This window comes from Colletotrichum aenigma (assembly GCF_013390185.1).
Source record: "Colletotrichum aenigma strain Cg56 chromosome Unknown KSG_Cg56_contig02, whole genome shotgun sequence".
Classification (NCBI taxonomy): domain Eukaryota; kingdom Fungi; phylum Ascomycota; class Sordariomycetes; order Glomerellales; family Glomerellaceae; genus Colletotrichum; species Colletotrichum aenigma.
Window position 1 is genome coordinate 1,105,677 of NW_023500908.1, and position 26,638 is coordinate 1,132,314.

Sequence of the window (26,638 nt, forward strand, 5' to 3'; positions counted from 1 at the left end):
CATCTCATTCAGCCGCTATTATCGACCTGGCTACGCGAAAATCAAGGGCAGCTTACTATCATGTGGTAAGTCGGACCCCTGCAGTTGTAGCTGCTAGATCCAGCCCCATTGACGTCAAACTGTCTTGGCAGCTAAGCCTCGTCATGACGAAGGCAGTCGCAGTGTTATGCAATCCGCAAAGGAATCTGCGGGCAGATGGACCTGCTTGCACGAAGCGAGACTGTCTTCCATGGCGCCCCCTCGGTTGAAGCATTCAACATCGATTTTGTACGTGATTAACCTAGCACTCTGCGCTAGTGAAGGTTTAAATCAGAAATTGTTACTAGTAACACCCAGTTCAAGGTTGTCAAAAAACCAGCAATTGTCATGTCACGAGACCTTGCAATGATAAGAGAAGCTCGTATATTGGTTAGACTCTCGTAAAAGTGACTACGTGGTGTCTCATGATCGTCGATTTCGAACAGAACGAATCCTATTTACTTGGTCGCCTCAGGTACTTGGCCGTAGACCACGTGGCTGCAAACGCATGGTGTCAGTTGAGCTCAAATGTAACGACAGGGGACTGCTTACTAGTTGATGTACGCATGGAACGTATTCGTCCTCATCTCATTGCGGACGTGCGCAAACAAGATCTGCGCCTCCTCTTTCGTCCACCCCAAGACTGACGTATACAGCCTTAAGTTATAGGCCTCCAGTCCATCGAGAGTTTGAACCATGTTCATGTGGCCCAGCTCCCTGATAACAGGGTCCTTAGGCCATGTTCCAAGGGGTGCTTTGATCTTCTTGTGATGGATGTTCACGAACCCAGCGTCTCGCATCCACTGTTCGAGCTGAGGTCCAGGCTGCGGGTCACGGCCCACCTTCCTAGAGCACTCCATAAACATCTTATCCATCTTCATAGAATAATGGTCATCGTTGATGGAATCATCGTCCGAATGATATAGAAGATCCCAATCCTGGAACTCGACCCAGCCGCCAGGGTTCGTGTTTCTGCATAAGATTAGCTCTGTCTGTGGCCGTTCTTGAAACCAAAGACCTACGCGAAAGTGTTTTTGACGAGCTTGGGCCAGTCGGCAATAGCCCCTGCCATAAATCGAGAATAGATGAAGTCGTATTTCGGCGCGACCCAAGTGCTCTCGACGTCGTCGACCTCGAATTTGACATTCGGGGGCACCCTGGCTGCTGTCAGTAATGCATAGCAATTGTCGCGTGCTATGTGGAAGAGAACCCACCAGGTAGTCTGAACAGGGCTCAAATCATTTCCAATGACCTGCAAAGCTTTAGACTCACGTCCTACGAGGTCACACAATAGCTATAGCGAACCTCAGCGTTGGGGAATAACTCCGAAACCTCCACAGCCCCTATCTGAGGTTAGTTGCTGGCGCAATGAAGGGAGAACAACATGTTCACTCACAGATGCCGGTGCCTGTGCCAACATCTAAGATCCGGTGCACCTTGTCTTCTTGAAGAGGAGCATGGTACAGCTTGTTCTCGGTCAACTTGATGAGGAAGCTGGAGTTGAAGTCGAGACGGTCAAGCTCATCCTGGATGTTGATGTTAGCAAGGACAAAAGAACCAGCCAAATGCATAACAGGAGATGAACGCTACCTCATCGTTGGGACCATAGTAAGCTGGATTGATGTTAGCAATTTCATACCGAGTCGAAACAATCCAAACTCACTGCCATGACGGAACGCGTGGTAGCGCCGGCCGTTCTCGGTCGGGTAGTCAAGCACGCTCGATGAAACCGATGCGGTGTATCCGGAAATTGATCTGCAGAGAGTGAGTTGTCATTCCAAGGCGTTGCATGCTCATCACGCTCTCACAATTGTGATTCCGGGATGGACACGTTATCAGAGAACTGTTGACGAAGTTAGACACATCAGACATCTCGCCACCTTATTTCATACAGCAGTACTCACACCTTCATCAACCTCAATATGAGTTTGCTGAGGTTCAGGTCGGGTCGCTTGTTCCGTCACGGCCTGAGGTGAGCCTGGCGACCTGGGCGACGCAGTGCCAGCCCTAGGAGACGCGGCTTCGGCCCTTGGCGAGGCAGTCTCAGCTTTCGGAGACGTGGGCTCTGCCTTTGGCGAGGTAGCAGCAGCGTTTGCCGAGGAAGCTTTCCCCGGTGACTGTGGGGGTACTGATGAATCAGCCATCCTGAATCGAGCTGTCGAACTGTCACGGGCCAGAGGTTGCGAATGCAAAGAGAGTTTGCACAAGTTTGCTTGAACAGATTGGACCTGGGCCAAGATGTCTGAGGAGAAGATGGACACAAAAGGTGGGAAAGAGGGGATTAACGGAGGGACGACGAGTCCAAATCCAGAAGGCTGTTGTTTTGTGGGCTGTGTGCATTCTTTGCGAGCTGGTGACCAGTTGTTGGTGCAAGGTGCGGATAGTGCATGCCCAGCCTGCTGATATGCGCAGGTGTTTTCCCAATCCAACATACGTCCTCGTAACGTCTGGGGTTCAGAACTAATCAACAGTCGCCGGTATCCCTGCAGTGGGTCCCCAGGTGGTCTTCAGCAACTCAAAGCCAATGGGATTAGAGCCGCCGCGTTATTCCCTGTCTTCCTCGGAGGATGGAAGCTGCATAGATCAGGTCAGTTTGCGGGCTTGGTTCCTTTTCAGATTCACCGGTAGCAGTGGATGGGGGAACAGTGCAAGGGCGGACATGAAATACGTCCGTCGCCGCAATTTTACTGCATCGCTTGGAAAAATGAAGAATGCTTCTGATAGCATGATGGACTCATGGAGGCCGTCTTAAAATACACACGTACACTGAACACACGATAGTAAATTCAATTCAAGATTGCAAAGATACAGACATTTCTCTTCCCCATCCATCTTACTCTGCCTCGGCTTCGGGGACTTGGCCGTAAGCCACATGGCTAGCGGGCCAATATCAGTTCACCTGTGCCTCCTGGATAGATCGAAGTGTAGGGGTACTTACAACTGCGTATAGCCGTGGTAGCGGTTAGACTTCATCTCTTTGCGCACTTCGGCGAAGAGCACCTGGGCCTCTATTTGAGTCCACCCAAGGACTGAGGTAAAGAGCCTCATGTTATAAGCTTCGAGCCCGTCCATGATCTGGATTACATTCATATGCCCTAGATCTTTCAGGCGCGCATGCTTTGGCCACGTGCCTATCGGAATCTTGAACATCTTATGGCGAACGTTGACGAATCCAGCGTCTTTCACCCAGCCCTCAAGTTGAGGGCCAGGACATGGGTCCCGGCCGATCATATGACAAGCCTCAAGAAACATTCTGTCCATTTTCATAGTGTAGGTATCTTCAGTGAGAGTGCCGTCGTCGCAATAATAGACAATGTCCCAGTCTTGGAATTCAGCCCAACCCCCTGGATTGGTGTTTCTAGAATCCGCTGGTTAGTAGGACGGCCTTCGGAAGACGTCTGGTCTAGCTGCTTACTCGAAGACGTTCTTCGCCAGTTGAGGCCAGTCTGCAATTGCTCCCGCCATAGTACGGCTGAAAATGAAGTCATATTTTGGCCCAATCCAAGGGCTCTCGACGTCATCAACTTCGAACTTAGCGTTAGGCGGAACCCTAATCACTTAGCGTGGCTTGAGAAATGTATAGCACGTCAAACATAACTCACCATTCCATCTGAACGGGGCTCAGATCGTTCCCAATCACCTAGGCATATTAGTTTCAGGAGAGTAGTAGGTCTTGAGTGCAGCGTACCTCGGCATTGGGAAACTCATCGGCAATCTGAACGGCCCCTGCGGGCTGTCAGTGGTGGTAAGAAGGGATGTGGGAGATTGACCAACAAATTCCGGTTCCGGTACCGATATCCAGGATTCGATGGACCCGATTGGAGTCAATTGGAGCGTGATAAAGCTTCCCCTCCATAACTTTGATAAGGAAATCAGACAGAAAGTCAAGACGGTCGAACTCAGCCTGTCAGTAAATGCTAGTGTTAGGAAGATTCGCCTGCTAACATGCTGCACAAAGGACTCAAGATGGGATTACCTCGTCGTTGGGACCATAGTATGCTGAGATGTGATTAGCAACGAAGTAATCATAAACCAGTCCGACTCACCGCCGTGGCGAAAGGCGTGGTAGCGGCGACCATGTTTGGTAGGGTAGTCGACCACGCTAGAGCTCAGCGATTTCGTATACGCGGAGACAGATCTAGAAAATGAGCACATGTTGAAATCAAAAATTCCTGGGCAACCTCACAATTGGTCATCTGGAATCGGAGTGTCTTCGTTGGCCTACTCGTGCTTTTAGAAAACACATCAATCTGTCGGGAAAGGGCGAGACAAACCTGTTGATCGACCTCAATCTGAGTTTCCTGAGTCACGGTATCACTAGCCTCATCGTGGGCCGTGTGCTCTCCAGGGGGAGAGCCTGGCACAGTAGGTGAGGCGGTCTTTGACCTGGAAGGAAGGTTCCAAGACTTTGGGGACGCTGCGTCTGCCGTCGCTTGTTCTGCTCTCGGCGAAGAGACTGCTTCTTCTGTTGCAGGGGAGGTTGCTTCTGCTTTTGGAGGAGAAGGTTTCGGTGGAGAAGTAGTCTCCAACGATTGCGATGGTTTGGGAGCGTGAGCCATATTCCGTTCAAACGATAAGACTCGGCAGTGATTGTCGTGGGAAAGGTCTCGGAGAACGGTGAATATATGAAGAACCCGTCAAGAGGTATCGAGAAAAGGTGGAAAGAGGGGATCAATGGAGGGATCCAGCCAACGTAAATACGACCTACAGTGGGTTTCCAACATTCTTAGAGGCCTGGTGACCTATTGTTGGTGCACGATGCATACATGCCCAGCATGCAGATGCACGAAGCGTTTTCCTAATCCAACATGCAGTACTCGTAATGTCAAGGGTGCGGAGGTGATCAATGTCTGCTTATGTGGGACCGAACATCCAATAGGATTTGACCGACGCTTCATCCCCAATACTCTTCGACATATGCATAGTACGTAAATCAGCACAAGCTGCGGGCCTTGTTTCCTCTTCAGATCTATTTACGTAGTCCGAGTGGAGAGCAATGAATGATAGGACAAGCTCCAGCAAGTGAGATTCGCGAATGCCAAGATGGTGTCATAATTGGGGTAGCGCATAGCTCATCCGTTTCCTATTTCATTGACCTGGAAAATATAAGAAAGCGCAATCCTGCGATTGAAAGTGTGACAATTATTCCTTCAGTCAAGGCTTCTGGGCATACGTAACATGGCTTCGGGTTCGAACACGTCAGAAGCAACTCTCAAATTGGCGAATAGGAGGGAAACTTACAACTCCATGTGGGCATGAAAGGTGCCAGACTTTAACTCGTTACGGACGGTTGCTAAAGTCACCAAAACCTCCTCACGGCTCCAACCGAGGACCCCCGTCAGGAGTCTCAAGTAAAACGCCTCAAGCCCCTCTAGGACGCAAATCAGGTTCATGGTACCAATATCCTTGTAGTAGGGATCTTTGGCCCAAGGGCCGATCGGAACCTTAAACTTTTGATGAACGATGTTGACAAATCCGGCGTCCCTGGCTAGTTGCTCCTGAAGAGGGCCTGGACAGGCCTCGCGGCCTATCTGTCTGCACACATCGATGAAAATCTTCACCATTCTCAAGCTCTCATGCTTATCGGTGATAGTACCGTCATCTGAGCGGTACAGCAGATCCCAGTCCTGAAACTCGACCCATCCCCCTGGATTTGTGTGTCTGTATGTTCAATCAGAGCTTTCTTCAACCAGAGCTTGAAGCAGAGAGAGCATAGTCGATATTGAACACGTACTCAAACATACTACGGGCCAATTTTGGCCAGTCTTGAATGGCACCAGCCATTGCTCGGCAAAAGATGAAGTCAAACTTTGTACTAACCCAGGAGCTTTCAACGTCATCGACCTCGAATTTCACATTTGGTGGAACCCTTGACCGGTTAGCTGAGACGGACTACCCAGTCATGTGTATTGAGTATCGCACCAAATAGTTTGGCTCGGACTCAGATCATTTCCAATCACCTGCATAGCTGTGAGATCAGAGCCCAAGACAGATGGGGATATGAGAAACCAACCTCAGCGTGAGGCAGTTCCTCGCCAATTTCACAGGCCCCTTCGTGTATTGAGTTATTGATCTTTTAGCTTGGTGGTGCTAGTGTTAGGTGACTCACAGATCCCAGTACCAGTACCAATGTCAAGAATGCGCTGGACCTTGTCTTTCTCAATGGGGGCAAGGTAGGGCTGTCCAATCACCCTAAAAACCAACGTCGAGAGAAAGTCAAGTCGATCGAGCTCGCCCTTTTCGCCAACGTCAATGAGCGACAGTCGTGGGAAATATGAGTTCAGCCAGGACGAATCTCACCTCGTCGTTGGGGGCATAATATGCTTATCTGTTGTTAGCAATCCGTTCGGTCGGTCGGTGTTTTGTCATTCCTCACCTCCTGAGCGAAAAGCGTGATAGGTACGTCCGTGTTCGACGGGGTAGTCAACAACGCTTGAACTCAATGATGCCGTATATGACGACCTACAACATCAATATTGATTCATGCACGCAGCTTTTCAATCTCTTACAGCTGATCATCGGTGACTGGGTTGCCACCGTGCAACTGAGACTCATGTTAGAACGGTCTTTTTCAGATCTTTCAAAAAAGGCTTTATGATAATACGAACACTATCGGTGTCCTCGGCCTCGATTTCAGCAGCATCTTGTCGAACTGCTGGTGAGCTAGGGTCTCGTGGTGAAGCAGTCTTGGACCTCGGCGAAGCTGTGTTGGACTTAGGGGATCCTGGGTTCGATCTCACAGGCGTAGCAGCTTTCGATGCCGAAGGTGATACTGTCGATCGTGGGGCTTCGGATGAGTCTGCCATGTTGCATTGGGTTGGGGCAGCGCTGAATCTGGGTGTACCAAGCCGAACCGTTGGACTTTGTGTGAGAGAGAGTCGAAGGAAAACGACAGAGAAAGCTGGGAAGAGGGGTTCGCAGGGTTGGCGACTGGGCCAGAAGCCGGGAGGCATTTGTACGGTGGGTTCCAACGGTTCGTTGCAAGCTGCTGGCCCATTTTTGGTGCATGAGAAGCTGCTCGTGCATGCCCAGCATGCAGGAAGGCGTTGCGCGCGATGGGTATGAAGCCAACCAACGTCCGCCGGTCGTTCAACAGTGGGTCCGGAGTTGACATTCAGTAACCCGAGGCCAATGGGATGCAACCCAACTCTTTATCCCTGAGATTCTTCGACGAATGCATACCTTGACGCGTATATCAGCTGAGCCTGCGGGGCTTGTTTCCTCTTCAGATCGAACGCTCCGACAGGGCTCCAACCATGAATGCAGGTTGGCCGCGGCAGTATCCTATCACTTAAAACGTGGCACGGTGGGAAAGAGGTGTTTGACGGATTTACAATACCGGCACGTTCATTTCACAGAGGCTCCAACAATGGAAAAACGTAAATATCTTTGGACAGCACAGCTGGTCACAGTCCTGGTTAGGGATATATTCAGGACGAGTTGCTGTCATGGAGCGATACTGAGTCTAAGAGACGAGCATCGGGCATAAGTAGACCGACATTCTGCCACAGTATAGTTTCCTTTGCATGACTCTCATTTGGCCTTGGAGAAAGCGGAATTCTTTCTTTGATTTTGCCCGACACTACATGTGTTGCATGTAAACACACAATGATCACAACGGTTTCGCATGGTCTGTGTAGTGTCGCGTTGGCTCATTACTTAGCGTCTGGCTTCTGGCCGTAGACCACATAGCTACACGGATGAAGTTAGTATTGATTGACAAGAAGTGACAAACGGAACTCACAATTTCATGTAGCCGTGAAACACCCCTTTCTTCAACTCGTTGCGAACCTGCGCGAGCAGGACTTGAACCTCAATGTTCGACCAACCGAGAACTCCTGTGAGGAGCCTCAACATGAACGTCTCTAACCCTTCCAGAATCTGAGCCAAGTTCATCATCCCTAGCTCCTTATAGTGAGGGTCCTTTGCCCATGGTCCAATCGGGATCATGAATTGACGATGATAGACATTGATGAAGCCGGCTTCCTCTACCCATTGCGCAATCTTGGAACCAGGATTAGGATCATGACCAATGATACTGCAGGCTTCCGCAAAGGTGTCGCACATCTTGGTGCAAGCGTGTTCATCGGTGAGGGAACCGTCGTCAGAGTAGTATCTGGTGTTCCAGTCTTGAAATTCAGCCCATCCACCTGGATTAACATTGCTAAACAACATTCAACAGTCAGCACTGACTGGCAGGTACATTTGAGAGTTGCAACTGCTCAAGGGAGGGTGACCCAACTTGTAGATATTATTGACAAGTTTTGGCCAGTCTTTGATTGCGCCTGCCATGGTGCGACTGAAAATGAAGTCGTAAGGTTTCGCCACCCAAGGACTTTCAACATCGTCAATTTCGAACTTTACGTTGGGCGGCACCCTTTGCCAGATTAGTAGTAGTTCAAGGGCTGTATTCATTCTCGGCCTCACCATGTTGGCTGGCTGGCACTCAAATCATTGCCAATGATCTGCGATCAACGTCAGAACCCCACTCAAGAGCAGCAGTCAAACATGATATAACGAACCTCAGCATTGGGAAAGTGTTCTGCCGCTTCAATGGCCCCTTGTTTGTGTCAGTATAGAAGGTTTCGTTTCAAAGTGGCCTACATACAAATGCCAGTTCCAGTACCGATATCGAGAACTCGGTGGGTCTTCTCTTCTTCGACGGGAGCATAGTACAACTTGCCAATCGTCTTGAAGACCACAGCTGAAAGGAGGTCCAGTCGGTCTAGTTCAGTCTACAGAAATATAGGTAAGTTTCCCGAAGTGATGGTTCGTTCTGGAGGCCGTGGTACCTCATCGTTGGGTCCATAGTACACTATCGCCATGGTCAACTTTGTTCAGGGAATGGGTGTCTTCTTGTGGTCACTCACCTCCAGCCCGGAAAGCATGGTAGCGGCGGCCATTCTCCGTCGGATAATCAAGGACACTCGACGAAAGAGACGCGGTGTACGTAGATCTACAAGTCTAACATCAATACCATATCCAGCATGCGTGGCCGGAGACCACTTACAACTGCTCATCAGTAACGGAGGCACTGGCATCAACCTAACCAATGCAGGTTAGAATTTTTTGTTTTCCCTTTCAGACCTTGGATAACTAACCCCTTCGTCAACCTCCACTTGGTCAGGTGCGGCTTCAATCTCTGGTGATCCCGGGCTTCTTGGCGATGCAGTCTTTGATCTCGGTGATGCAGCTTTGGATCTCGCTGGGGACGTAGCCGTCGGTCCTGGTGTGGAGTCGGGCGACTTCGGAGCTTTGGACAAGTCGGCCATGTTGAATTCAAATCAGCTGAGGCGCGAGGATGCAGACCGCCCAAAAGTCTCTTCTGTCGCTACTCCCGCGCCGGACTTCCTGCCTGAATGCCGTAGAGGGAAGATGGAAAAGCCTAGGAAGAGGGGTTCGTCTGGGACGGAGAACCCTGAATATTTGTACCGTTGGTTCCAACAGATTTCTGTGACTCTGGTGACCCCATAGTTGGTGCAATAGACACTGTTTATGCATGCCGGGTATGCAGACACACGTCGTGGTCTCTAAATCCGACTCAAAATCCTCGTAGTCGTCTGGGGTCGGGAGCTAATCAACGGCCCGCCAATGTGACTGCAGTGGGGCTCATCCCGCGCTCCCGCGGTGTTCATCCACCTGCGCGAATAGGAATAGGGCCGTTGTGCTATCCCCGGTCTTTCTGCACGAATAATCTGCATCAATCAGCCCAGTTAGCGCCTCCGTTTCCTCTTCAACGCTGTCACGTACATAAAGTGAGGGAACAGTGCGAAAACTTGGCGGGGTGTCGGCTACGTGGAAGAACAACCAGTTCCTTAAATCTAGTCGTCTTTTCGGCTCTTCTCATCCAGAACTTCACATATATCCATACCTGCTTGGTCGCAACAAGTTGGAGCTAAGACCTCAATGTTGTCAAAGGGCAACATGGAGAGGCAGCTCCCGCGATTTCTTTAACGTCTCGGTACGCCACATTCTTGGGAACCAAGACTTGAATCATGGAATCGCTGCGCAGCCATCCATAATAACTCGCCAGTCTGCCACAAGCTTGCTTGATTCTCAGGAAATCCTAGAGATATTATTTCCCATCTGGTACAGAGTGCGGCTCTGGCAACTAATACCGTTCTCAATGATGATCATTCAACTTGGGGTTTCTGGCGTTGTTCCGTCCAGGTGAGATTTCACTATTACAGTGCGCCCCTTTCAGACACCTCACATATGCCAGCATGAAGTTTCTTTCCTGGCGTCAAAGTATGACCTTGTCATCCATATCTCAGATCACAAGAGTAAGCATAGCTTTCGATAAGCAGCTAATCAAAACGAAACAGCACATCGATGTCAAGACATGCTCAAGTGCTCAAGGTGATGATGCGATAAAGAATATCCTTAGTATCGTCATAGAAAAAGTGAAATTGGGCAACTTTTACTATGGTCTCTGCGGCTTGGGAGGCCTTGATTGCATCATGCTAAGCCGTTAAGAATAGAATACATAGACAAAACTAAACTATTTGCAGTTTCAACAGCGGCAGAAACCAAATTATTATTTGCAAAATACGTAATAAAAGGTTCGGCTCTAAAACAGGAAAAGGACCCAGCAACGAAGGACTCAAGAGTCAAGCACGAGTGAACCTAAGAACAGCTAGGGGTTTGACGAGAAAGAGAAAAAGGAAAGTGATGTTAGCCCCTAAATTCTGACTACGGGGAAAGAAAATTCTCAACCTTCGACCACCACAGACTTACACAACGGGTGCTCGCGATGAGGCATTCACGATGCGAAGGCCCGCCGTGGTCGGATTCATGGACGGCGGAATTTTCCGTTTGATTAATAATCAGACCCGCCTTGCTAGCTCAATCGGTAGAGCGTGAGACTCTTAATCTCAAGGTTGCGGGTTCGACCCCCGCGTGAGGCTCAAATCCTCACCACGATTGACTCAGTCCAATCCAGCGGGTTCTTCTCTTTCGACTTTTTGTTGCATTGACTAACCAGCATTGATTGCTTTCATACGCATGGCTGACGATGAGTGAAGAGCCATGGTAACTCGCAACTTTGTTCGTCTTGGTCTGCCGTAGATCTGTTCATCCCGTTGTATCACGGTGGCGCGTCTTCCGAACCTCACTTACACACTCCTCAGTAGAGCCATCATCAGAGTCTGCATCGCCACGCTCTGCAGTCTGAAGGCACCTTACTACGCGGCACGTCAAACCGCATTCTGTCTGATGAAATCTCCGCACCCTTCTTGTTCCCAGTCTCTAGGTACCGCATCCGAGGTTCGCGACGCGTACCCAGCTTACACCAAAGTCCACCTCACCAGCATCCCCTCTCAGTAAGCCCCCTCTCATCGACGGTATTTGTCAACCCTCTTCGTTCACAACGTGCCTCACACGACAGCCAACAAGTCTTGGAACGCGCCACAGTGTTGACACATTACAACCTCATCGCCAAGGGACACACCGGTCTCTAGTCGATGGAGCAAGCGACCGCAGCCGGGCCGCGCCCCCGGCCTCCCACTCCTACCGCTGAGCCCTTCCCACGGCGAGCGTCCTGACCGGCAACCCTAAACACCACGCATCGCAGTCTAAACTCCGACGTCAACCCTCGGGAAGCATCCCTTCTAATCCCCCTCCCGAAACGGAGAAGCCCATGATCCCTGGTAGGGCAGTCACAATCGATAGCCCAGAGCGCACAAATCCCTGGAGATGATGCGCGAAGAGAGGAACGCCGGAACCTTGAACGAAGGATAGGTATCTTAGTGGGAGGGCCAAGATGTACCCGGCCGCCGCGTGCCGATGCGGCTTCAAGCCAAGAGGCGGCGGGGGCCAAAGCCCGACCACGTTAGGCGAAGGGGGGGGGGGGGGGGTAAGGAGCCAAGACCCGGGATGCCGGCCGGGCGGTCCCCGACTTTCCCTGTGCTTATCCCTTCTCTCCTCCAAAGCCGTGCCATCGTTTTCGTTTTCCAGCACGCGCCAACCACCCAGGCAGAAAAAAAAAAGGCAGAAAAGCAAAACGATGAAGAAAGAATTCTCCGATTTTACCCACTTTGCCCACAGACGCCGCTGACACTTTGACATGACAACCATCTAAAACAATCTTGTCACGGTCCGTCGAGAGGACCTTTCGATGGAGGCCGGGGAGGGACGGGGGTTCCAGAACGTCACAACAGCCAACGCCCAAAACTTGCAACAGAAACCCCATCACGGACCAATTACTCTGTGTCAACGTCTCGATCACGAACCAGTAGGTAGAAAAAGAAGAAAAAGTAAACCAAGAAAGGGCTGTGTTGAGTTGGCGCTAGTTGGCCAGACCCCCCCGTATCACATCATCCCGTCAAACCCGTCACTAAATCGTCCCAATCCCGCACCCGAAACGGCCTACATCAGAGATTTTGACTGAGCAGATCATCACCCACACAGCCAAGAACAAGGGGGGCGAGCAGAGAGAATCAATGACAGCGATAAGCTTGTTTTCTCACCAAGTCCCCACACCATCAGTCAATCACAACAAGGCTGTGTCCGTCCACGATAACCGACAAGGCCAGTTCGCACATCATTTGGGTGGTGGCCCTCTCACCAAGGTTCAACCCGTTGCCGCTAGCCCAAAGATCCTTGCAGCATGTGTGACACGCATCTTCTACGTTCCGTAGCCTCTTGAGACTCTCCCGCTAGTCAGGAATGGGCGGACGTTCAGGAGGGAAAGGGTGGTGTGTGGAGTGTGGTAAAATACATTCGGCGGTGGCAGTGCGTTCGAACCTTTTGGTTATCATCTGCGTTCTAGTTCTTCCTGGGGGAAGGGGGAGGGAAGTTCCCTGGCCATACCACGCTGCCCAATGCAGAGATCACATCTCAGGGTCTTGGATCACCATACCACCTCAAACAGCTCTCCTCCTCACAGAAGATTGGGGCTAACGCCAGACCTTACTGATGGGGCCGTACCGTAGCCCCCAAGGGGAGGAGGTCATCGGTACCAGTTACCAAACAGTGAAATCGCCAACCACCACCCCCCCGCTGAAAGGGAAAGCTGGCTATGCTATGCTGCGCTGTCCCAGTGGCATCCAACCAACTCCCCCAGCAGACGAGAAACACGACGCCAAACGTGGGGAGGGGACCGTGTTGGCGCGGTTTCTCTCTCCATCTTGTGTCTGAACCTGGGGGCCATCGTGCCGTTTGACGTTTCCAAAACCAACATTGCGACATTTCTCTCGAAGCTTTTGGAAGGCATCGACTCGCTTCACTGCCTTGGTAGGCGCAGCAAGCACCACAAACACATCTGGCGACAGAGCAGAGAAACAAGTGTTTTGAGGCAATTTACGTGCCCATCACGATATCCAGTCGTACCGTTGTTCGGTAGTTACGTTTGGCGCCTGGGGCCTGGCTGCTCGGCTGGTGTGACGAGGTTTGTGTCAACTGGCCAAGTGCGAGATGAGCGCGAAGAGGCGAAGGGCGGTGTTCGGAGCGTTTGCGGCGGGCTGACCTTGCTGGACGCCCGAAATCATGTGGCTTTTGATTGCGTTAATCGTTTGCTTGGTGTTGAATCCGGTTGAGTTGAAGCCATCGAGAGCTTGTTGTCCCTGCAAAATGCGCCTTTGCGTAGAGTTTATGCTCTCAGAGATGTCGCTGTGTACACTCCATCGCACCCATCCCAATTGTAATGATTTCAATCAAATTTTCCTAGTCAGTAGATCTCAAGACGAAGATATCACACAAGGACAGTTCCAAAAAACAAAAGATTGTCATCGTGGTCTGGAAACTACCAGCGAGTTCCGTGCCTCGCTGGCCAGCCGTAAAAATCCGCTTCGTTTGTACATAACCTATGTGCATGTAGGTAATGCAACTTTTTTGCGTAGTACAAAATTCCGCAGTTGCGACAAAAAAAAAAAGAAAAAAAAAAAGGTTCCAAACATAGAAAAGATGATTTCGACGTCCAGTCAGCCCAACCCCCCATATAAACAATATTCCCCAAACAAAGACAGCAAATCAAGAAAAAACCGACTTTCCAGCCATCATCCTCTTTGCACTGGCGTCCACCCACTAAAGGAAAAAAAGGCCCGGCCTCTTCCTCTGCCCCCGTCTCCCACGGTTGATTAAAATGACCAATTCGACAAACGTTGGATGGAGCCATATGAAGTTGCCAAGGCACTGGGCGACATCCCGCCTGCCTTTGCTTTTTCCCCGCCTGTCCACCAATTTCCCACCAAGGCTTTTGGTAAAAACTCCTTTCACCCGGACCTGGTCTTCCAGCGAACCAGGCCAAGAGACACAAAGGGAAATGCCAAAACACGAGAGACCCTGCCGCCACCGTTCCCCGCTTCCACTGCTTCCCCCGCCCGGTGTTTTAGTGCAGACATTAAGGTGTTAACGAATGGTTTGAGGGGGGCCCTGTATGGCTACGCCCGCTCTGGATGTGGTGGTAGAGAAAGGAAATTTTTGGCGAAAAATGACTGTGGAATAATAAGAGAAAAAGAAGAGAGATGAAACGGCAAAGACGACGTCTATAGCCTGATCAACACATTATCGTACAGTGAAGCCGGATTGATGGCTCCAGTCGACTTGACAATCGCAAAGACTGTCCTGGGAAACCGTCGTATCGTTACGCGGTTTCCGAATCTGGTCATTTCCGTGACGTTCGTGAACGGTCATGATTTTGTTGTTGCCTGGGTATTGGTACTGCGAAAAGACATCAGGAAAAGATCATGTATGGCTCCGTAGCGGTATTCCCTGGGAAAATCGGTACACCATCCACAGGACGGGTCGCTCAGGGATCGTACGGCGCCAGGCTGAGTAGTCTCTCTAGATGATGTTCGCGATGCTCAGCCTGTCCTGCGGCCGACCCTTTGCGCTCGCCGTCGGGCTGTTGCTGCTGCTTCCCTCGCTGGCGGGTATGATGCTCGGCAGTGCAGGGGCAGGCGTGCCCTCCGACTTGATTCCCGCGGGCAACGCCGAAGACCAAGTTGCGGAAGTTGGGGTGGGCGTCGTATTACCGGAGGCCAGCCCGCGGATGGCTGCCTCAAGACGTTCCCATCCACCCCAGTCCTTCATCTCTTCGTCGCTCAGGCCGGTACGTTGCTCCGCACTGAACAGACCACTGCTGGCACCGCCGGAGGCAGTGATGGACCCCGGCGATGTGGGAGAAAGGATGGCTTCGCGCTCCCCGCCAGCCCAGATCCAAGCAGCGTCCGGTGCGGCCTGCAAGTCAGCGCTGACATACGCCAGGAGCTCTTCGTCGTGGAGAAGGGCCTCTTGCAGAGGGGTAGGGCCAGATCGGCCCTGAGGCGGAGGGGGCGGGGCGAAGGGCTTCGGCGGCGTCGTGCGAGCAACGAAGGAGGCATACTCGCTGCGCTTGGTGCCGAGTGCTGAGACGAAGAAGGCGAGGAATCTTCCACAGGGAATCGCGACGTCGCGCCTTGCGTCGATGGAGGCGAGAGCGCGCAGGCATGTCGTTGCGTGGTCCCAATACCCCGCCAGCAAGAGGAAGAGCGCACATCGGAACGTGTGCGTGGTGAGAAGTGCTGTTGCACCATCCGCAAGGTTCGGGGTAGCGCGCGAGAGGAGGGAAGCTGTTTCAAGAGCTGTGTGAGTGCACTGCTCCATAGCAGCGAGGCGAACGTCGGGAGGGCAGGTTGCAGCGAGGTTGTGGCGGTGCAACACGAGACGAGCGTGGAGCAGGTAGGTGAAGGGTGTCAGGAGGTGAGGAGAGATCTGCCCTGTGCTTGAAGTGTCGCAAACGGGTGGGAAGGCTCGAAGGCACGACACAAAGTGCTGATCGAACGTTGCGAGTCTGGTCGGGGCCACAGCTGGGGCCGCCAATGTCTTGATCAGGGACGAGTACGATCTGATAACGTTGATCAGAGCTAGGAGCGAGTGGTTGAGGGGTTCTCGGCCCGGTGGCACCATAATACCGCCTTCGTGGATGTAGTGATCGTCAACGCCAGCGGGAAGGGAAACATCGCAGTCCGAATCGTCAATCAGGACAGGGCGGCCAAGATCGAGCGCCAAGCTACGGTCCAGGATGTATATCGTCCACCAAACTCGTCGGCGCATCTCGCCCTCGATGACTGGCCAAGGTCCGGATTCTGAGTAGAGGCCGAGATCCTGACCAGCTCGCACTGCGGTGCCTAGCCACGTCCAGGCGGCAGACTTTTGGTTCATTTCGTTCAAGCACAGAATTACAAGCACCAAGGCCCGTACATTGTCGAGAACGTAGTCGTTATTCCAGGGGTCGATCATGCCCCGGGCGACTTCGAGGAGCTCCGCGGCTCGATAGGCCCGGTGTGAATGGGGGTCCGAGCTGAAGAGACTTCCTAGTGCCAACGCAGAGAAAAACGTGGAGAGCCACGCCGGCTGTACCGATTTCGTGTTCCCCATCCTGTAGAGATCGTCGACTCCAGTTTGAAAGGTTGGCCAGTGTAGGATAGGAAACATGGTATGGGCTGAGCCATAGTAGGCGTGCAGCAGCTGGTCAGTCGTCTGCCTCGGGGGCAATTCAGGCCTCTGCGGATCAAACAAAGGTGTCGTCGGTGCTTGACGATACTGCGCCGGAGGCTTCCAGATTCCACGAGAGAAGATGCGCATGTTGGACCTCGCTCTCGCCAGGTCATGCATCGGGGCAGGTCGCTTCCTCCGCTTCGGTTCGGTACCAATCTCGGGGAGTTGTAGGGGGAGTTGCTCAAGACCATCCGGATCAACGTCCATCGCACCATCTCTCTCCTGAAGCATCCGCCTCATGCTGCCATTTTCTCGTCTCAGGCGTTCCAGCTGCTTCTCGAGGTCTTGTACCTGCTTGATCGATGACATTCTACGGTTGGTTTCTTTCGTGAACTGGCATTTGACGTTGCGGCTGGAGCATTCCGAACAGCTCGTCGTCTCTGTGGCATCACACTTAACCTTTCTCTCCCTGCATGCGTCACAACTGGGGTCTTTCCTCCTCTGCCTGTACGCTCTCTTCTGCGCCTGCGAAATGGGCGGCAACGAAGCTGTAGAAGGGCCTGGTGTGCTCGCTACCGACTCCGCCGAGGGAAGTGAATCGCGTCCCATGATCGAGCCCGCAGTCACTGGCGTATACGGAGTGAAGGCGCTCTGGTTGACGGGTGGCAAGGGCGGAATGCCAATGGGTTGTGGCGGCGGCGCCGCCGTTGTCCTCGGTCCTGTATTCATCAAGCCTCTGGGAAGGTACTGAGATGGCTGCTTAGGTGAGGTCGCAGATGAAACCGAAGAGGAGTCGTACGACCTTGTGGAAGGATTGGGGGATCGTGGATACGGGTTGTGCGACGACGCAGCCATTGCGGAGCGCTGTTCAAATGACCAGTACTCGCGCGACTGGTTCAGAGGAGTCTCCACGGGCTCCCCAAGATGATGAGCAAGAGGAAGGCGGCGCTCCACGAACATACAGACGGATGTGTCGGGTTGGCGAGACGAGAGAGTCTGGTTGGTATAAGTGAACTCGGAAGTTGGCACGGGGACCAGAAGCTAGACCCGGAGCCAGTCACGAGCACGAAAATGCTGTTCGCCGGTGTGAAGTTGCGGCTCACTCAGCAACACAGGTCAACCAGATTTGGATTTTGTCTTCGCGCGTCCGGGCAACAGGCGTACTGCCGTCCTCTTCGACGATGCTGGCGAGAACGCGTGTTGCTGCAGCTGTCCTGTGTAACTCGAGACAGGCTAGACCCACGACTCCGGCGGTTTGCTTGTCTGACCTCGGCCGCAAAACTGCAGGACGGCAAAGATGAGCGTGGAATACGGCTGTTGTGCTGTGTCAACCCGCTGTAGAATTGGGTGCTACCAAACGATATCTGGTACGCAGGACTTGGATTAGCGGGATGCTCTCCAAAATCCGTCTGAGTAGCCGTCTTTGAGGAGAATGGTGTTGTTCAGAATCAAGCCACGAGTCAACCACCAAGGAACATGACAGTGAGGAACGGCTTAACTCTTGAACAAAAGACAGGAGGAAGAAGCAACCAACAGGTCGAGATGGAGGGTAAAGAGGTGTAAAGAATGACAAGATGTGGCTGCGCGGGATGGTGGCAGAAATGGGGAGTGCGTCTGGTCGGAGTAAAGAGAAAGCGGGTAGGGTAGAAAGACAAGGGAGGCTAAGGCAAGGCAAGGCAAGGTACAGTAGCGCTGCTTAGGTCGCTATGTCACTCGACGGGTACAATACAAGCACCGGGGGTTTAGTGACGATGGTTTGCGGTGCCATCGAGGCATCAGGTCTGGATCCGGGGCTCTCCGCGCGTGGAAGCAGAATCGGAAATATTATCTGGAGTGGTGGAGGGCTCGACGGCATCCCTGCTAGCACTAGCACAGGAAGCAAGGAGGACGAACAGGGCTGTGGAAGATGCTCATCAACCAAAGTAACTAACGTGTTTCGACCGGAGAGTGGGCGCTGCCGGGGTGCCAGGGTCCTGGTTCAAGAGGGCGAGGGACCCAGGAACCTCGGACAAGTCACCAGGAAGTCCCATGATCCCTGTGGTCAAGCGTCGACACCCAGCCCAGGATTCATGATGGCGAATCGGCAACAGCTTCGAGAATAAGGTCGCCGTGCCGCGACTCACTGACATTTCCCGTCGACAAGCCCACTTGGACTTGGCCAGGGTGCTGGTCCTCAACTTTTTGCGCAGGAAACAGGGGAGGAGAACATGGCCACAACTGCTGTTTCCCTAGACAGGGGTCATCTTAAAGGGGCTTGACAAGTTGGTTGGGCTGGCTTGCGTTGATATGACTTGTGTTCTATGATCTGAAGAGACCACGCGGTTTGCGCTACTTTCATCGGGGATTTCGTGAATGGTGGGCCAGGAAAAGGGCACAAACGTTACCACAGATCCAGTCGCCCAAGGCCGCCCACGATGCAGAAGAGGTAATGATGCGCCCCGACTTGTGGGAGGGTAATCAGTCATGCAGCTTCGACATCTAGGCCTGGGGAAAGGAAAGGGGGGGTTTGCCTGACGTGGATGTTGACTGAGGGCGGGCAAGAGTTCAGACGTGACGAGAGAGAGAAAGAGAGGGAGGCAGAGAGAGAGAAAGTGTGTGTGTGCATGTGGGTGTGGGTGTGGGTGTGCAAGAGAGTGTGGATGGATGGATGTACAGACACTCTTCATAGGATGTATGGATGGGAGTTGGGTGCCCGTCGTTGGTTCGGTTGACTCTTGCTAGGGGAAGAACCTGCAGACTCCGCACATGAAGCTCTTCCACTTCTGCACTTTATTGCAGGAGACTTGTTGCTGTTGGAGGTTGGCCGGCATTCTCTCGGGTTGTGCCACTGACTTCTGGCGCTGTGGGCTGAGGGCCTATTTTAGGACATGATGTGCATCCGGAATCCTTCCAGCAGTATTTGCAGCAACTTGCAGATGGGCCAGCTTTGGTCCAGGTCAGTTGCCTGCGTCTTCTTTTCTGCCATGTTGGTTTTCGTGTCTTGCTTCTGCTTGCCCTGCGTCCAGTTCCTCTACCGGGCTTGAGGCGACTGGACAGCCGACAGACGAGCCGACTACAGCCCGCCCGGGCGGAGGACGTGCGCTTAATGAGAAGGGGCCGCTAAGCCGTTCGTCGGGAGCTATCGAAGAATGATCTTCGGGGCTTTTTCGCTGCCAATGGCCGCAGCGGGTTGATTGGTTTGACGACGGCCGACAAGCATGGCCCTGACCACGTAACCGCGACCCGATCTTGTCATAAAATCTGGCATAAGGGTAATGTCCGTGGCATTGCGTACTAGCCGGTTATAACAGAGGGCACTTAACCAATATCTGGAGCGACGTACGATATTGAGGTGCTTTTGCTGAGTTGATAAAGGGGACGATATTTCGATTGACCAAGGCATGGGACAGGGGAAAACGAAACAGTGACATCCACGTACCTTCTTAGTCCAAGGATGTCTCGGCGAAACCCTCAGAAAAGAGTTCACCCTCTGCTTGCAGACAATGTGCGAGCCCGTGTCTGTCAACGTCTCAACAGATTCTTTCTCAGCCACCAAGCTATGCTCTGTGTGTATGTCGTGTGCGGTCCGTCGGGTAGCGGCTGGTTCTCGACCTTTCTGCAACGGCCAAACACGTGTCTTGTTCACTGCTGAGACCAACGGGCAATAAGCATATTTCGGTGGCAGAACCGAAAGCCCGATTGACGTTTTATCTCTCCGAAAGGTGTCGATAGACTGGTGCAGACAGGGCTTCAGCAAGGGACAAGCGAACGTTGCTCGCAGCTTTCTCAAACGCGTGGCGTAGGATGGCGTCGCCAAACCCTGTGTGGGAAGGAAAGTCAGCACCCAGAGCAGGGTTCTTACATCGCCTTGGTGTGCTTGTTGCGTTTCTCCAGTATCCGTTGACCGATTCGAGGCTGCTCTCCGGGCTGTTGGCTAGGGGTTGAGATTGGCGGGGACTGTTTTCGCAGGGGCGGGAATCTGCACGTTGCCGCAAAAGAACACGGTCCACTGGCCACGCAACAGACGTGATGATGTTGCAAGGGTTCGAAGAGCCAGCCGGTGTCAATGGCAGGGTGGAATGTGACGAGTTTGACAGGCCTAAAGCCGACGGAACCGCAGAATGGCGACAAATGGGCTTCCTTCCAACGGCCGCTACCACGTTTCTTGGCCGGAGTTTGACAGGCCCAGCCGGCGAACGCAGTCACTGCTCAAGGACTGTGACGGACCTCTGCTGCAGTTGGACGGCCTGAGAAGGGGGACAAGACCCGGAATTGGGGCGCAATCACTGTTCGAAACACTTTGATTCGTGACCTGTTTTCGGGTGTCTTTGAAGGAGGGTGTCAGCCGCCTGGCTTCGGCTATGTTCTGAGTAGGATGCGATAGAATCGTTTCCAGGAAGTGACAATTATGGTCGGCGACAAAAAGGAGTAACTAGATATTTTGTGCGAAGAGGAATCCGCATTTGATGACGCAGACAGTCGTTGAACCACCGGTGTTATTGATCAACCACGGCCTGAGCCGGTCCAATCTGTCGGTGCAAGATGGGACTGGTCTTGGCAAAACCAAAAGAAGTGAGCTGGTCCTGGAAGTCAAGACTGAAGTCGGTATGTATAAAAGGAAAGCCCAGAACGATTCAGGGGTGGGCGATGAGCATGAAGACAGATGTGATATGACGGTCGTATTAAGGTGGGCACGAACGGTGATCTCCAATGGAAGACGCAGGACAGATATTGAGCGCAAGGAGTACTCTATAGTTGACGAGCAATATCTGTGGAAGCCCAATGCAAAACAAGTATGATGGGGTTGTACTGCCGGAAGTTCCCAGACTGACTGGAGAGAAGTGGCTGTGGTACTCAACCGAGGGGCGAGGCGTTGCGTGGCCCAGAGAGCAATACCCTCGTGGTAATAAAGCATACGGATACACTGACGGGCAAAATTTCTGTTTTGACGTACTTCTACCGGTATGCCCACGCGGTGCCGTGGGGTAGGTAGGTTAGGCTGGTGCCCTGGAGTGAGTAGTGACGACGGTGTAGAAAGACGACGGGCCAGTGATCCCACACACCCAGTAGCCCGGGGCGGGACAGATCAGCACTGCAAAAGACATCCTTGCAAGGGTGTGTGGGCGAGCTTGAATGCGCCTGGAGATGGTCTGTCGTCCTGTCTTCTTCCTATCAAGGAGCCGATCAAACGCACCAAACGGCACGAAAGAGGAAGGTCAGAGACGACAGTGCTAAGAATAAGCCATGGCTGGCGAGGGGAACGCTGGTAAACCGAATTGGCGTGACGTTCGTCTTGCCGTGGGTGACAAGTGGCAGGCAGAGGTCAGTGTGAGCCACAACCCCGCAAGCACCAAGTTGATTTTGGCCTTTGAGAGGTTGGACGGGGCGATTGTTCAAGTCCCGGTTCCAGAAAATCAGATCCCAGGCCGGACGCAGCGACGGGTGGTAGACGCCGGGTCCTCTTCATGGGACAAACAACGTCAAAACTGCATAGTCCAAGGCCAAGGCGTGAGCCGGTCGGAGACTGTCCGATGTGTAAGGTGAGGCGCCGCGAGGAGAGTTACATGGCGCTGGGCTGCAAGCCTGCGGCGGCATTGGTGTGTTGTCGTCGAAAGTGGCGTCCAGGATGTGCACACACTAAGGGCACCGCACCACACACAGCGCGTTGTAGCGTGTTTTCTGGCATGCGCCGCAGAAAAGACTTCCAACTGCTGAGCCAACGGCGGCGAAAATTCAGCTATCCGTAGACAACACAATACAGAACTGATGCAACTGTTTAGCCCGCCCGCTGCTGCGTGGTGGCCTGGTCCACACCCTTGGGATATCGGGGCCGTGGAGCAGGCTGTGCTGGGACTTGGAGCAGGAACTCCAAGAAATCTGAAAGAACTCGAGTCAAGCTGAGAGCTGCATCGTCCAGGGCCCTGGCCCCTGGCCGGTCTGTTCCTGTTCCCGTCTGTTCCCAAAGGAAAAACATCGGCGGGGAATCGGGATGGCCAGGATCCCGGGCAGGGATACGCAGTTTCTCAGGTCTTTAGGTCAACGCTTGAGGTGTTTTTTTTTTTTTTTTTTTTTTTTTTTTGGTTCTTGTTTTCTCTTCGTTTTTGATATGATGATTGATCGGTTGTCTGTGCTATGAGAAAGTCTCCCGAATGGTCTCTGCAGCGCCGCAGCCCCGGATCATGTGTAACTGCCTAACCGTTGGAGTCAACGAACGGGCGTTAACATAAGTTGCGCCAGATGGGACGATGCGAAGCGAGGGGTTCGCCTCCTCTGGCTATCCCTAGCCTTGTGCTGGAGGCTTCGTTTTCGTGTACCATTGCGTGGGCTCCGGCAGGGTAGGTACAGTAGCACAATGTGGTTCTCGCGGGTATTGTCTGGAATAGCAAAGAGCGAGGTCCTGGCCGGGCACAATAGCGGCGCTAGTCAATGCCGTCGTTGGGTTGGGCTTTAGTGTGGCAGCTCTCAAAACTCAAGTGCAAGGCCCCCGGACGTTGAGACAGTCTCGATTCTCCGTCAACGAAAGGATGAGCGCCGGCAATCCATTGTGAGAGGGGGGAGCTCAGCCGTTCAACCGGCGAGGTCGGCCGGGGAGGAACGGCAAACCAAACGGACCTCCACAGCGGGTTCGTTGAGTTCCGCCCGTAGGTAGGTGTGTGGACTGTGGAGAAGAGGAGTGCGGTGCGCTGGGATGGTGGGCTTACGAGAGGAATGGTGGTCGTAAAGAGGTAACCGAGGGCTATCTCGGGCAGCACGCACCGAGTTCAAGCTTCTTTCCTAGCGGCATAGGTAGCTGGGATGGCTTGAGGCGGATGTTGGTGGTGTGAAGTTGTATTAGTTGTGCGGGCGGGTAGTGTGTCTGGTCACTGTTGACGAACCATGGTGGGTGTTGGTGGCTGTGGCAATGGCAGCAGTGACGTGACAGCCCGATGTCATTGGAGAAACAAGCAACGAATCGACATATCAATCAAGGGGCAACAGACGAAGACGAAGCCAAAAGCCAACGCCAGCGACAGTGCCAGTGCCAGTCGCGGTCAGGTCGACCAGTCAGATCGGTGTGGGTGTGAGTGCGAGTGTCCCGCCAAAGTCGCGATTGAAAGACCCCAGGACCAGGACCAGGTTTCGACTCCGGGTCCCGAGCAGCTGCACGGGAGGGTGCTAATCCGTGGCGCCGTCGCAGTTGGCATCTGTAGCGTAGCGCAAGTATCCATAGGCCGTGCCTTTGTCCCAGAATCCCACCCAGAACGCCCTCCAGTTCGAGCCGAGTACGTCGAGAGTAGCTTCAGCCGTTTGATAACGTAAGGCAAGGTCTTACGGTTGGTCTTTTGGAGGTAGGGTTGTGTCGTCGCCGCCTCGCCTGTGGTTGGAAGAGAGGGAGAGAGAGAGCCGGCGGCATCCCATCCAGGCACATGTTAGTTCATCCATGGTGGTTTCAAGAGCGTCTCCGGCAGGCTTCTTCCTGTGGCTGGTTGCCGGCCTGTTGCGGAATGTCGATCCAGGATATGGCGGGTAAGGGTGGCTTTGGAGACGGGCGTTCATCAGTGTTCATCTGAGAGGGCGATAGAGTTGAAAGTCTGAGTGTCCCGCATGTGTGCAATCAGAGAATCAGAAGCAAGGTCGTTGTCGTCCGACTTGGTCCTTGGGTGCGGCGTGCCTGGGCTGAGTTGGCTGCAGAATGAGTGCGGGCATGTTCAAGAATAGCAACAGTCAGAAAGTCATTCGGTATTGCTTGTTTTGATTAATGGGGTGAAATCAGGCCATTCCCAAACAAGAGACGGTTGGCGAGAGACGGAAATGCTCGCACCCCCATTATGTCTGAGGCGGGTTGAAAGATGAGGGGAAGGTCGGTCCAACAGTTTTTGATCTGATGATTTTGCCTTGCTTTGCGTCGGTCGCTTCACTGGAATGGGCTCTCCGGCTGCAGTTCTTTGCGATGACCTATTTGGTTTGCCTTGACTTTGGTCGCTCCGGACCGACAGTAGGGGGGATGCTATTGCTGGAGCGGCCAGGTTGGAAATCAAGAGGGATCCCTGAGCGGGCAGTGTTTCGCGGTGCCCGTTCGGCTCCAAGCGACAATATATGGTGATAGTGCTGTTGTTGGTGGTGATGGTGATGGTGGTGCTAGGAATAGATGGCGACGGGCGGCACGGTGATTTCCGAGGCTGTGGTCAATTACTCTGGGACCTCCTCCATCCACTCGCAGCCGTGCTGCTAAGTATGGTACTCGGCAAGGTAAGGTACATTGATTGCCTCCCCCCAGGCTTAGAGTTTCCGAGTCGAAGAACAGAGTCGGGCGAGGAGGAGTCGGGACCCGGAAGCAGAGACTGTTTGACTGATTGAATTGAATTGAGGGGCTCAGAGCGAGAGTTCCAATTCCGCTGCCAATTCCAGGTGCGCGTCCGCATTTGCCGTGGAAACATTTGATGGGAACTCGCTCGGCATTGGGTTGATTAGACAGCAGGGAGCGTTGCTGCAGCTGTGATGAAGATGGACATGATCGACCTGCAGAAGAGGAGAGGAGATGAAAAGTTCGAGGCCAGACTCCAGCACAAGGCAACGTGAAGCAGGGAAGTTGGGGCCAGGCCAGCCCACGCCAGGCAGGGTGAGATGAAGGAAATTGGCGGGCAGACATCTGCACCTGCACCTGCACCTGCACCTGCTGCTGAGTTCTCAGCTGTTGGAAGGGGCGAGGCGAGGCAGGGCAAGGCGAAAGGAAGGCACCTCCCTCCAGGAAAGAGTACCTACCTACCTACCTTACGCCTATCCGTACCTTCCTAGAGCAAACCACCGCAGCACTTGCACTTGCACAGCAGCGACGACACACCTTGCCCTGTGCCACCTGCCATTTGCTACATCCCACCTGGTGCCTGCTGTCTGGCCATCTCATGGTCTCCTTCCACGACACGACTCTGGCCTTGAATTGACTGCCTGCGGCCCGACATACGAGGCATCCATCAGATTCCCAAGTGGGGCCTTTGCGCATGTTGAGGAATGCAGGCACGTACCTGAGGTAAACCGTAAGGTAGGTAAGATGCTACCATAGGGACCTTGCCGCGATATCGCTTCCCGGACTGGTTCCTGCCACCAGTTGAACAACATTCGGACTCCAGTTCTCTCCATCTCTTCACCTCATGACAGACGCTTAATGGTTTCGCGAGGCCGCCTGGCAAAACAAAGTGAAGAGACACTGACACTTACATGGGCGATTGGGGTCCCGTCTCGACTGCAACTTTGGCTTTGTGCCTGAGGCGCAGGCCACTCAGATAAACTGTGAGATCGGCAGCTGGCGTTGGAGCCAATGGAACTCGGCAGACGGCACTTGCCTAATGTCCAAAGCCTTATGCGGTGCTCGTACGTATGTATGTACCTGCCTCACCTTACTGTTACCCTACTCCGTACCTGTCTGAGTCTCTCCCGTCTCGAACTCTTCCTCGTGCGTCCTCCCTGGCCGCTATTCGCACCCTGACGTAACCCTGGACCTATTCATGATGAGAAATGTGTGCCACCAACCGCGACCTGGTGGCTCCCCGGCCCCAAGCCAAGGTTCCTCCTTCGGCTGCAAGTAGAGGCACAGCAAATGCGCTGTACATAGTACATCGACATTGCGCCTGCTCAGTGGTGATTGTTCCTTCCATCTCCTTAGCGTCCCTCGACACGGCTTACGTACTCTACTAGTCCCGTATCGGATTAGCGTCCCCAAGCAGACAGGGCGATCCTCCGATGTACCTCCGTACCTCCACACCTCCGTGCCTTCCCGACCGAGAGAACTGTCGTTGTTTCCCTGTTCGGTATCGCACCCCTACCTAGATCCTGGAGCCTGGAGCCTGGCACCTGGGGTCCCGAGCCCGGAATTTGCTCAACGACGACTCGTCCTGCGCGGTCAGCTTTCCGTTCCATGCCTCTATCCATATCCATTCGCCTACGGGGCAACATCCGGACGCACCACCTACGAGGTACGCCAGCAACGCAACTCTTCCTCGCCTCTGCTACCTACCCTACCTACGTGCTACGCAGTACTCCGCCGAGTTTACGAGCTCAGACGAGACTTTGATGCAAGATTTTCTATCGCCCACTGACTGGCCCATGCAGGCAGGCCATCCTCGCCTTGGTTCGTCTATACCATCCCACACACTCCGCGACCTCCTGGACTTGCCCTTGGCCTCGACCTGGTCCAATCTATGTGCTACGCCCATGCCGGAAGGCCAGCCGAACCCTGATCAACACCTTG

At 53.2% G+C, this 26,638-nt stretch overlaps 5 protein-coding genes across 5 annotated transcripts; all 5 read right to left on the minus strand.

Moving 5' to 3' along the window:
• Nucleotides 1-476: 476 nt before the first annotated feature.
• CGCA056_v002328 (Secondary metabolism regulator LAE1) lies at nt 477-2,162 on the minus strand (the record flags this gene model as incomplete). The annotated part of the gene is made up of 10 exons (XM_037317587.1): nt 477-516; nt 571-990; nt 1,041-1,175; nt 1,233-1,270; nt 1,324-1,361; nt 1,415-1,544; nt 1,609-1,631; nt 1,682-1,773; nt 1,827-1,861; nt 1,923-2,162. 10 exons carry the CDS (start codon nt 2,160-2,162, stop codon nt 477-479), a joined length of 1,191 nt encoding a protein of 396 aa, XP_037184092.1.
• A 689-nt stretch (nt 2,163-2,851) lies between these two features.
• On the minus strand, nt 2,852-4,577 carry CGCA056_v002329 (Secondary metabolism regulator LAE1; the record flags this gene model as incomplete). The annotated part of the gene is made up of 10 exons (XM_037317588.1): nt 2,852-2,894; nt 2,957-3,376; nt 3,434-3,568; nt 3,621-3,658; nt 3,707-3,744; nt 3,793-3,922; nt 3,995-4,017; nt 4,065-4,156; nt 4,205-4,239; nt 4,293-4,577. The coding sequence occupies 10 exons, from the start codon at nt 4,575-4,577 to the stop codon at nt 2,852-2,854; spliced, it is 1,239 nt and encodes a 412-aa protein (XP_037184093.1).
• A 678-nt stretch (nt 4,578-5,255) lies between these two features.
• Nucleotides 5,256-6,824, minus strand: tdiE-8 (putative methyltransferase tdiE; the record flags this gene model as incomplete). Its single annotated transcript, XM_037317589.1, has 6 exons — nt 5,256-5,665; nt 6,128-6,254; nt 6,319-6,341; nt 6,395-6,480; nt 6,528-6,562; nt 6,627-6,824. 6 exons carry the CDS (start codon nt 6,822-6,824, stop codon nt 5,256-5,258), a joined length of 879 nt encoding a protein of 292 aa, XP_037182606.1.
• An 849-nt stretch (nt 6,825-7,673) lies between these two features.
• On the minus strand, nt 7,674-9,290 carry CGCA056_v002331 (Secondary metabolism regulator LAE1; the record flags this gene model as incomplete). The annotated part of the gene is made up of 10 exons (XM_037317590.1): nt 7,674-7,710; nt 7,763-8,182; nt 8,261-8,395; nt 8,446-8,483; nt 8,541-8,578; nt 8,627-8,753; nt 8,811-8,833; nt 8,889-8,974; nt 9,029-9,063; nt 9,120-9,290. The coding sequence occupies 10 exons, from the start codon at nt 9,288-9,290 to the stop codon at nt 7,674-7,676; spliced, it is 1,110 nt and encodes a 369-aa protein (XP_037183109.1).
• A 5,509-nt stretch (nt 9,291-14,799) lies between these two features.
• Nucleotides 14,800-17,394, minus strand: CGCA056_v002332 (Transcriptional activator protein acu-15; the record flags this gene model as incomplete). Its single annotated transcript, XM_037317591.1, has 1 exon — nt 14,800-17,394. One exon carries the CDS (start codon nt 17,392-17,394, stop codon nt 14,800-14,802), a length of 2,595 nt encoding a protein of 864 aa, XP_037182605.1.
• Between the last annotated feature and the right edge of the window lie 9,244 nt (nt 17,395-26,638).